Here is an 11,693-nt window from a genome sequence, read left to right on the forward strand (position 1 = left end):
CACTGAAGAATGGCTATTTTCCTTCTATTTAGAGACTCTAATTATATAATCAGTTTCGATGCTGCAATTAAGCTAATATATGTCACTCAGCTAAAGTCAGACTAGTTGTGCTCAAATGGCATTTGCAGACGAGATTGGGCACGTTAGGGTGGTATGGCCAAAGACTCAAATGGCATCTGAATGAGCCCAGTTCACCTTATGCATGTGCAGCACGCAGCAGCCTCAGCTTTGTCCTCTGTAAAATGGAAACGTTCTTCACACTTACTCTCAAGAAATAGAAGGTTAAATGAAATAATGCACATAAATTTCCAGCAAACATCTGTGCTTTTTCCCAAGGCCTCCCAGGTTTCAGAGTGGCTGAGCATAATTGAAGTCAGATCGGCTTGGATTCAAATCCTACCTCTCTAGGCAGTGGGCGTGTGACCCTGGGCAAGTTACTTCACTCTCTGAGGCTCTCCTTTGGTGAAATGTTGAAAACGCTACTCACTGCCCATGGGAATGTACGGGATACACGTGCAGTCCAGTGGAAGGCGGACCTCAGAAAGAGGTAGTACCAACAATCCCCCACTTTGGAGATGACAATGTCACTGGGTTCCCCACCTGGTGCTGTGCCATGCATGATCAGTAGGTAGAAAGCCATTTCCTTCTCACCTGAGGGAAACAGCTGGCAGGCTCGTGCAGGGCGGGGGAGCCCCACCCATGATTCTTGTTACCCTCCTTAGCACCCCCAAGGATATGGGCAGGGCATTTCTGGGTCAAAGGCAGAATCAAGAAGGAAAAGGACCATTTGGTCATGTGGAAACCCAGAAAAGAGAGGTGAGCCACAAATACACATTTCCAGGTGCTACACAAATAAGTTACACGCTTAGATAGTGGAGAACTCTGACCCAGCCACGAAAATGAATTTTAAAACTAAGATCTACTCTGGTAGAGAAGGGTGTTATCAGTTGGAAGGAAGAAGGCTTCTGTGTAGTAAACGACTTAATCTCCTTGAAGGGAGATCTGTCCTTTGCTGCTAGCAAGTGACCCCTAAACCCTGGGAATGCTTGATAAAAGTGTCTTTGTTTACCTGGGGCCAGCTAGATAACCTATCCCCTCACAAAGTGATTCAGATGGGGTCTCTGGATCACAGTGAGTCAGCTTGACCTCTAGAGAGGTTGAAGACTAAAGGTCAACCATGGCTACATGACTAAGCCCCCAAGCAGGCTCTGACATCAGGGCTCAGGTGTCAGCAACTTGGGTAGTTTCCCTGGTTGGTTTGGGAGAAGGTGGTGTGGTCCATGACTCCCCTGGATGAGGATAACTGGCAGCTCACTCATGGAACTCTCCTGGATGTTGTCTCATGCACATCTTTCAATCTGCATCCTTTCACTGTGATAAACTGCAACCACGAGTATAACAGTTTTCAGTGTGTTCTGTGAGTCCTATCGAAACCGAGGGTGGTCTTGGGGACCACTGAACTTGCAGTTGATGTCAGAAGTAAGAGTAGTCTTGAGAACTCCCTAACTCTGCAGCTTTGGACTCAGACAAACCTAGGTTTCAAAGCATGGCTCCACCAGCTGTGTAATGTGGGCAGGGTCACTGCTCCCAATGATCTCTGTTCGAGGGGTAATCACAGAGTGCAGTGGGCAGGCTCCCCTTCCCAGAGTCTTACCATCATCTTCGTCTTCAGCACCTGGCGTGGGCACAAACAGGGGTTCTGCCAGCCAGCAGTCGTCTTCTTCCCATTGTAAGGACGATTTTGTGAGAATGTCATATTTTAGTATCTGTACATCCAAAGAGGAGAAATATGGGGATGACTTGAAAAGCACGCTTATTCTCTGTGAATACGAAGGCATCGAGGCCCACAGAGAGAGGAGATTAAGCCCTTCCAATGTAGACTCCAAAATAACATCTACCTCTGGTCAGTATAACAACAGAAAAGAAAGCAGTGAGCTTCCTCTTCCAACTTTAAGTGAAGGTCCTCCTGACACCATATAGCTGATACCTCATATTGAATTCTTTTCAAAATAAAAATCCTGAATCTATCTGGTATTTGGCATTACACTGCAATTTTTATGTGTATTAAATAAACTAATGTATTCAATGCAAACATTTAAAGTACAATACAATTCCTTTGTTGCTTTAAAAGTACAGGTCCCTGGACTTTTCTGAATCTCCAAGGAGCTTGTTTCCCCTTAGGGTGTGAGATTAGTGGGGAGTGACTTGGGGTGTGTGAATGTGTGTGTTAGAAACTTAATTTTCTTACTTTGTGCATTTCTGTAGTTTACATTTCAAAAAAGATTTTCCATTTTATTGTTTAAAAAAAAAAAATGAAGTTTTTAAGGAAAAGTGATGTCTGTATCGCGCTTAGCATAGTCCGTGGGATACAGCAAGCATTCTACAGGTAATAGTTTTAAAAAAATGAATCCCCCAAGTTTCGGCTGTATGTTCGTGGCTTGAAAGGGTGAGTTCCTTAAGGGCAGGGAATAGGATCCCCCTGTTCACTTCCTTATCCTTATCCAACTATGCAGCACATAGTTGGTGCTCAATAACCATGTATGAAATAAATCAATGGATAAACTCCAGCCATGATCTCTCTTCTTGAGCTTCAGCCCACTGGGTACGGCTCCCTCTTTTGCATGGCTCATCATTGTTTCAGATGTATTTTGTCCCAAACTGACCTCACTCTCTGACCTATCTCCTGTGCCCCAGGGGAACTCCTTCCTGCCCTCCCTCTTGTCACCCACTCTGGGAATCTGAGAATTCAGCTTTGCAGACAGACACGATTATTGTAGGCTGTGATCCCACAGGGATCAATACCTTGGTTGGGATGGGACTCCATTCAACTTTAGCAGCAAAGACATATCGATATCGCTTCCCGTTGTGAGCATAATTGATCCGAGGCAGCTCTACGCCTAGAAAGAATGACAGCTGATGAAGTCCCCATCACTGAGGGCTCAAGCATCTGCCCTTCATGCCAGGCTGGGCATCCTGTCCACAAAAACAGCTTCCAGGTCAGGATCCCTAAACTTGATTTAGGCCCTGGATTAGATCAGGGTGGTCATAGGGCAAGGGGAGGGAATCTCTGATAATTACCCCAGCTCCATTAGAAGATTCAGGAGCAAGGTAAGACAGACCTGGTTTTTAAGTATATAAACATCTTTAATTATCCAAGATAGAAATCAAATATAATTGCATGATTAAAATCAGAGGCTACTGCAATTTTTTAAAGCTCTTAAAGAAAAGTACTCATGTGTACACACATGAGTGTGTGGGTGTGAAAAGAAACTTCTGAATCTATGGAAAGGAGTGTCAATAGGAAATAGTTAAATCTGTGAATTCATATAATAGCATTATGTAAAAATATTTACAAAGAATTTTAATAACATGGAAAAGTGTCCATATCATAAGATTAAATGTAAAAGGCTGATTATAAAATTACCTCCACTATGTTAAAAATGAAAAAGTTTAGAAGCATTCTAGGGTGGTAACTTCCTTATAGTTTATAGTTTATATTGTACATTCTAAGTTTCTCATTGTGTGAAATTTTCATTATATTTATTACTTTTATAATCCAAAAACCTTAAAATTTTGTTCATGTAAATGCATATATATTTATATATGCCTGTTGTGTCAAATTAAATTTCTAAGTCTAAATACCAAATTGAAAGTCCCCCTCCTATGAAATATGCCAGGTAGTTGGAGCCAACTGCCGATGAAAATATAATGTCCAAGAAAAGAGGAAGCAGGGATGGACACACCTGCCACATAAAGGCCTCATGAGAAGAACCCAAGGCATAAATGATAATCAGGCTCAGTGAGGAGTGAAAGGGAATAGATTATTGAGATGGGAAGATATCTAATTTAACAGGTGAGTAATCATGAAACTTCCAAGAGACAGATCAAGATGAACATGAGGAAGGCCCACCCACATACTTAAATCTGAAATGAATACCCACAGTTGGTCCCAAAGTAGACCTGAGACTTTCCATGACGTTCCTGGGCCTTTCAAACCTGTTCTGAGACCCCCAACCCTTTCTCTTATCCTGCAAATGGCCATCCATAGGCGTTTGGTTATGTAAAGTAAGATTCATGCCAGCATGACTATTAAAGCCACATTCTTGAAGAATCTTCAGGATGTGGGAAAATTCTCATGCTATATTCATTAAGTGGAAAAGGCCATTTCAGAACATTATAGATGGTATGGTACACATTTGGTAAAAGTATAAATGCAGAGGTTGAGGGTTTTCAAGTTAGAGACACCTGGATTCAGATTCTGGCTTTGCTGCCTATCTTTGGGCAAGTTACTGAATTCTCAGCTTTGCTGTCCTCGGTTCTAAAACAAGAATAATACGTGCCAGTACCTGTCTGTTAGAGTTGTTCTAATAACGGCTAAATTTTGCTGGACTCTCACTACGGGCCAGGCCCTAAGCTAAGCCCTTTATGTATATGAACTCATCTAATGTGAATGATAACAGGATGACACTGCCAGGGTGGAAGGAGAGCGTGTCTGAGCGGCCCCTAGAAGAGGGCCTGGCATATGCTAAGCAATCCCTACACAATAGAAAAGACTGGATGAGTATTTCCAAGGGTTGTTATGGGTGGAGGGATTTGTCTATGGTCATACTTTTCAATATTGCCCAAGACTGCTACAATAAACAGGTATTCTCAGAAACAAAAAGACTATAATGTTTTAAGCCTCCCTCTGCCCACATGTGGCGAGTGAGAGGAAATGGAAGTTGATGCCTTAATCAGGAACAAGATCTATATTTTCACTTCTAAAGATTCCAAGAGGCTGTGATGCCACACAGAACTTGTTACAGAAACCATGGGATGCTGTTTACAGAAATGGTTCTTAGTGGGCAAATCTGAGGCCATCCTAGGAGAGTCCCCAGGACTATACCGTTCCAGATGCCTAAACCTAGCGTTGGGCAACCAACGTGAAGAGCAAAACTCTGAGTTTCAGAGCCACGCCCTGCCTCTCTTTGAGTGTCCTGGGCAAGCCTGTTCATTTCACACTTAAGTGTTGAGCTCAGACCTGGCTAAGCCAGACTGAAACAAACCGAGCACAGAAACATGGTCCCCGCCCCTTGGGCTTATTATATTCCAGAGCAGTGGTTCTCAATCAGGGAGATGGTGCCCCCCATGGCAATGTCTGGATGCGTTTTTAGCTGTTCCAATTCAGGGTGGGGGTGCTACTGGCATCTGGTAGGTAGGTCAAGGCCAGGGATGCTGCTCAACATCCTGCAACGCACAGGATGGCCCCACCCCAAAGAATGACCGGCCTAGGTATCAGCAGTGGCACGTTGAGAAGCTTTGCTCCAGTGGATGTGACTTCTATTCGAGGGAGTTTATACCGTATGTGTAACTGAATCTTTTGGAGGCCTGGTTTTCTCCTCTGTAAAATGGACTGATAGCACCTATTCTGCAGGATATTGTGAGTGTATAGAGGTACAAATATGAACATGCTGTGCTTGTTCAGTAAGTCAGCGTTCAATACATTGCAGCATTTGTAGAGGACAGCCATGAAAGTCATCAGGCCCAACGACCACCAGTGCCTTCCTTTGAGCTGTTTGAAGTACGTGAAAGACAACTGTCCCCAAATGCTTTTTATTGGGGTGTCCCAAGAGCCTTCCTCTTTGTATCTTATCCAAGTGTAGCTCCTCTGCATTGGAAGGAGGTATTACATAGAGGCCCGGGGATCTTCATGAAATCCTGCCCTTCCCTAAACACAGGGTGAGAGGATGCATTTACCTTCATAAAGCATCTCTGGCTGGCAGTAGACTTGGTCATCATTTTCCTTCAGGGCTCTTGCTGTTGTAGATGCTAGTTTGATTAAATTTGAACCCACTTCTGCATTCTGAAAGAATCAGTTTTCCAAAAAAAGAAAACTTGTTATGCAGAACAAACATCTGTTTTACTGTGTACATTAAAAAAAATGCTCTGGCCTCACATTACTCACAGAAAGCAGCTATTATACTATTGGGCTTCCAGGTTAAAAGTGAGGATTGGCGATTTGAAGTGACATCCCCAAGGTTGCATAGCTGGTAGATGGTAGGATTGGAGCCCCTAAAACCATGGCTCTTTTTTCCTACTCTGGGCTGCCTTATCTCTCACAGGTGAAATTAACATACTTATAAGTTCTCACTTTTTAAATACTGGATGATTCACCTGTAAAAAGTTGCATCAGTCATTAAAAGGATGTTTATAAAGAGTTCATAATAACATGAGAAATGCTGATGTTAGAATACCGAGAGAAAAAAGCAGTAGAGTAAATTGCATATGCAGTCAGAGCTGAACCAAGTTAAAAAATTTACATTAAAAAGAACCTGGAAGAAATATACCAAATACTAACAGTATAGTGGGTGGGAGCATTATGGGGACTTTAATTTCTTTTTCCATGCTTATCTGTATCTTCAGTATTTTCCTAAGAAAATGCATCACTGCTAAAAAGAAAAATATTCAATAAAATATACTTGGGAGAAAGATATCTATCAAGAACATTCCTTGGTCTCAAATTACAATCAGACTTTGCTCTGTTCAGTATCTTACTGCCATCATTATAACCTAGGAGAGGGATTTCACACAATTTATTAAATATTTACTGAGCATCTACTATTACTCCCTGTTTCCTCACATACTATCTATAAGACCTTGAGCAAGTTACTTAGCATCTCTGAGGTTCAGTGTCCTTACCTGTATAATGAGGTATATTATATGTATTGTATGTCTCTGAATTATTGTGCAGATTAAATAAAATAATCCATGCAAATGACTTACAAGAAGACCTGGTCAGCAGGAAGTGCTAGACAAATGTTACTTGCTGTTGATGATATATCATTGTTGTATTACTGCTGCTGCTGCTACTACTACTACTACTACAACATTACTGCCACTACTACTGGGGATGAGTTGAAATTAGGCACTGATCAGAGAATGAGAAACAAGATCACAAGTCTCCGCCTTCATGGAGTTTATGGGGGAGAATTATTGTTATGGCTGACTTCTCATTTAAACTTTTGTCTACTTTCCAAATTTTCTAAAATGGGCTTTAATAATTAAAACAAGACTATTTGAACAATAGCTGCTTTTTGCTGGGAAGGGGAGAAAATTTACTGCATTTTAGCTGTTGAACTGTAGAGGCCCTTTGAGATTTTAGTTCAAACCCTCAGTTTACAGAAGTAGAAACTGATGCCCAAAGAAGGAAAGTGGCTTGTCCAAGGTCACACAGAGAGAAGCGGGGCCTGGGCCCAGACCCTCACGTGGCGATTTTCCTGCTCAGAAGCAAGAGCATTGCAAGTGGAGGACAAAGCAGGTACAAAGGCCCTGAGGTGGCCCATTCCTATCCTGCAGGTCTCAACTCAAACATCTCCTTCCTTAACAACTCAGTCTGCAGGGTCTCCAAGGTATTTGTCCCAAGCTGTAATTATCTCCTGTATGGAAGGCTTCCTTCTTTTATGCTTGTCTTCCCCTATAAGGACAGGGTCCAGTTTTTTGTTCAGTGCATGGCACATAGCTCCCACAAAGTAATTGCTGAATAAATGAGCGAATGCATGACTCAGCAAGCTTTTAACTGTTAAGGAGCAAAACATGTTCTGCGGGGTGGTTGTATGAATTAAAGGAGATGAGGTGCATGGAAAAGTCACCCAGTGCCTGGCATCTCTGCGGTGTCTTATAACCAGAAACTCTGACTGCCTCCACGTGCCCAGCACCACAGATTGGTGTGAGGCCCCTCCTGGTGCCTTGCTAGTCACGTGATGGCAACAGGCTTCTTGTGCATGTCCCGGGCTTGATTCTTAGGGAGTCGATCTGCAGAGATGTCTTATAACTCCAGCCTGAAACTGGTCAGACTGGTTGAAGGATAAACTGAATTTTTCCATAGACACAGCATGACTCGGCTGCTTTCAGTGGCCACCATGCTCGCTGGCTTTGGGAAGAAATTGCTTTCCAGCCAGAATTTAACAAAATCTTGCAGGCTTGCTTTGAAATCCCTAAACTCAAGGGAACTTTCATGAGAAGCAATAATCTCAGTAATCCCCCTAAAACCTGGTTTTGGAGTTAGCAGCCCTGGGCGTGAAATCTGACTCTATAGCTTTCTCTGTGAACTTGTTCGGCCTACCTGAGCCTAGTTCCTTGTTTGTAAAACGGAGGCAGTTCATAACTTTTGGATGGATGGTGAGTATAAGTGAGGTTGCTTCAACCTGCATCTGAGGATTATCGTTAGGATTAAACTTATTAATGGTTATGAAAACACCCATTTTAGGGCCAGACCCATTGTAATTAGTAAGTTGGAGCCAGGTAGACATGCATTCAAATCCCGATAATTCTACAATATTGGGCAAGTGACTTTCTCATCTGTAGTCACAGAAATAATAAATCACTCAGAGGGCTGTCATGTGGACTAGGTGAGAAGCATGTGAAGTATTTAACTGTTCCTAAAAATTTGCAGGACCCTGGATAAGAGTGGAGACCCACCAAACCTAGGTCTAAATATAGTAAACTGTTAAGTAAAATATCTTTCTCTCCTCTACCCTGACGTACAGACCTTCATAAAGCTGTGGAACTACACTGTCTGATACAAATTTAAATTTAAATTTAAATTTAAATTAAGTAAAATTTAAAATTCAGGTCCTCAGTCTCACTAGCCATATTGCAATAGCACTTGTGGCTAGTGGCTTCTATGCTGGACAGACAGAGAGAGGATGTTTCATCATCGCAGCAGGTTCTCTTGCACATTGCTGGTCTGGAAGGAAGAGTGTGAATTTAGAATTCTAGGACCCCTTGGCTGGAATAGCGGGGCAGAACAAGGGCCAGCCTCTGGGTCTGGGCTCCCTGTCCCTGCCCCTTTTCTTCCCACTACATGGATACCATACCTCAGTCAACACAACCAAGCCAACAGCCAGCCCTGGCTACCTCATGGGCCTGAAGAGGACAGGGGCAGGCGCTGCAAGCAGGCTTGGGGCTATTTGGGCAGGGAATTCAGTCATCCCAGGTAGCTGGTTCATGGCTGGGGTTGGGGAGGGTGCCCCTCTGGGTGGGCATGACCCCATCACCCTGTGAAGAAGGGACTCCTCACTCTGTGGAGAAGGTACACTGTTGGAGAAAGGCCAGATCAGGGCCCCCAAAGTGCCAAGACCAGAGCAAGGGCCCATACTGCCAGGGTCTAAGAGCAGAAAAGGTCAGATAACACAGGGCCTGACACATATGAACTCTCATGGTGGCTGCTTTTATCATACTGGGACATTTTTGCATTTGGAGACAAGATAAAAACCAAATCTACTGAGCTGGGAGTTGAAGCTACCCTTTCTAGGTCCAACGTGCATATCGCCTCACACTCCCCTCCCATGATGGCCTCCTATGTGTAAATGGCTGTCATGAGGGGAGGCAGTGCTTATGAACCCACTTGCAGGACAAGGGCAGGGCACTGGCAGGACTGTCTGCACACGCCCACATCCCTCCCAGCCCAGCCCTACCTTTGACAACCCCCGCGCCACCCTACATAAACAGGCTGAGGGTGCCAAGAGGCCCCTCCTTCCTTTGACCCCAGCTGGCCAGAACACAAGAGAATCTGGGGCAGCTGCGAGGTCCCAGACTTTTGAATATATTTCATTTTTGCTCATTCTACATGGAAAACATTTTCCATTGAGGAAATATTCCAATGCTAAAGGAAGACCTTGTATCTTTTTGGAGACTGTTTCATGTTTTCATTTATTCATCATTCATTCATTCACTGAAAGTATTTAAGAGCTTAATGAGGAGTCTCTGAGTACCAGACACTATGATGAGTGCAGGGGATAAAATGCTGACAAGACAAAGAGTTCTGGCCCTCCCTCTCAGAGCTTCAACAGGAAGAGGTGACTGAAGAAGTTCCTTATACTTGAGATAAATGTTGGGCAAAGAGCTGCAGGTGCCATTAGAGTATACGAACTCATCTGAGGGGAGTAGTAATGTTGAGACCTGAAGGATGAGCAGAAATTTGCTCCCTGGATGTGAATTAGAATTTGCTGGGGGCTCTGAGACCATGTCCACACTGGGTCTCACCCCAAGGTTCTGCCTTCACTGGTCTGGGATGAGGCCCGGCAAGCACTGACATGGTCTCAGAGCCCCCAGGTAAATCTTCCTGCAGCCAGTACTGAAGTAGAGGTCTGATGGGAAGAGAACAAGGTTGCAGGCCAAGGGACTGGGATGTGCAAAGGCCCCAGGCTAAAAATGATTTTAGAAAGGGTGGCATCTCCAGCAGTTCTTCCCTTATAAGCCTTTGAATAGGATGAAATTAGAGCTGCCGGATCTGGGCATATAGGCCATGTCCGCCTGCTTGATTTTCTGACTTCAATATGCAGGCGGGGCGACTTGAAAGTGAAGCAAGAAGACAATTTTAAGGGACAATAAATAGCAATTAAAAAGCGTGGCCAGAGCTACCTTTCCCAGGGCTCACTCTTCTTTGCTATTTTCAAAGCCTCAGATGGCTCATACAGAGCCTTTTTAAAATGTACATGCTAAACTTCTTAGCTTGGTTCCAAGGAAGCAAACCATTTCTGAGCATGATAAAAGGTTGTAAAATCCTATAATGTGTGGGCAGCGGGAGGGCACGTTTCCTCTCTGTGTATCATCCCCTGGCTGAGGTCGGCATGAGGCGGGGACTGGGCCTAAGGATTTGCCACCTGTGTGTTTTGTGACCCCCATTGCTTCCTGAAACCAGAACATGAGGTCAAAGGCCCTGCACTAAGGTACTGCCCGAAGCAAGGGCTGCAAAGGCTGGTGGCTCATGTGATGCTCATGTGGGGCATAGCCACTTATTCAATAGCCCTGAATCACCTGGAGAGAAAGTTAATTTCTTTTTCTCTTCCAATCTTTCTGACTGGGTCAAGGAGAGAGTCTCAGTTCGATGCCAATATGTCTTTAACAACTAATACTTTTATAATTTTCTTATTAACAAAGAGATTAAGTCTTGGCAAGCAGGAGTATCTGGCTAGAGCTTAAGACCTTTGCTTTATTTGCATTTTTTATTCTTATGCTTGCCTTCTACTTGCAGCAAGCAAGGCTGGCTTTCTATTGTATAGTGATATGTTTCCTTTCATGAGTGAGTTGATTTAAACAAAAATGTGACTTTGTAAATGATAGGAAATATAGTAAAGATCATGACAGAGACACACAGATGAAGATGGGGACGTGCTGGAGAGACAGGAACAAACAAACCTGGTGTTTAAATGTGGGCCCCAGTCACTGGTTGGGAGATGCCTGAACCCCGGCATTGAGAAGCCCAGCTGTGAGAATTGGAGAAGGCCTCCTGGGCACTGTGGGGGTGTCCTCTATTCCCCAGGCCTGCAGAGCCCTAAGAAGGGTCAGTGTGACTCACCTGAGGTTCCTTCTAGGAGTTAGGCCTGCTGGGAGATCAGCAGAGTATACCTCTTACCAGCTACAAGGATGGGTTTAGAGACAGGCTGGTGCAGATGCCACTCTTGATTCTGCCATTCTGGGCTTTGTGACATTGGGAACATTCTTTAACTTCTCTGAGGCTCGGTTTCTTCATTTGTAAAATGAGGCTAATATGAAGACCTCTCCCATAGGTTGTTTGGATCATGAAGTGAGGTAAGGAAAATAAAAAGCTTAGCAAAGTATCTGGCATGTAGAGTGCATTTAGTAAATATGAGCCATCAAAATTGAATTGAATTGAATTTGGTTTCATTTAAATTAATTAGGTCATGAAGTCA

At 43.7% G+C, this 11,693-nt stretch overlaps 1 protein-coding gene across 1 annotated transcript in view; it reads right to left on the reverse strand.

Moving 5' to 3' along the window:
• The window catches only part of BCO1 (beta-carotene oxygenase 1), a 31,993-nt gene that overhangs the window by 670 nt on the left and 19,630 nt on the right, over positions 1 to 11,693 (reverse strand). The window contains exons 7-9 of the mRNA XM_011356679.2: positions 5,737 to 5,842; positions 2,803 to 2,897; positions 1,655 to 1,766 (exon numbers count right to left, since the gene is read on the reverse strand). Coding sequence (XP_011354981.1) covers positions 1,655 to 1,766; positions 2,803 to 2,897; positions 5,737 to 5,842 — 313 coding nt within the window. The remainder of the gene's footprint in view (positions 1 to 1,654; positions 1,767 to 2,802; positions 2,898 to 5,736; positions 5,843 to 11,693) is intronic.

Source organism: Pteropus vampyrus, unplaced genomic scaffold (assembly GCF_000151845.1).
Source record: "Pteropus vampyrus isolate Shadow unplaced genomic scaffold, Pvam_2.0 Scaffold29, whole genome shotgun sequence".
Taxonomy (NCBI): Eukaryota; Metazoa; Chordata; class Mammalia; order Chiroptera; family Pteropodidae; genus Pteropus; species Pteropus vampyrus.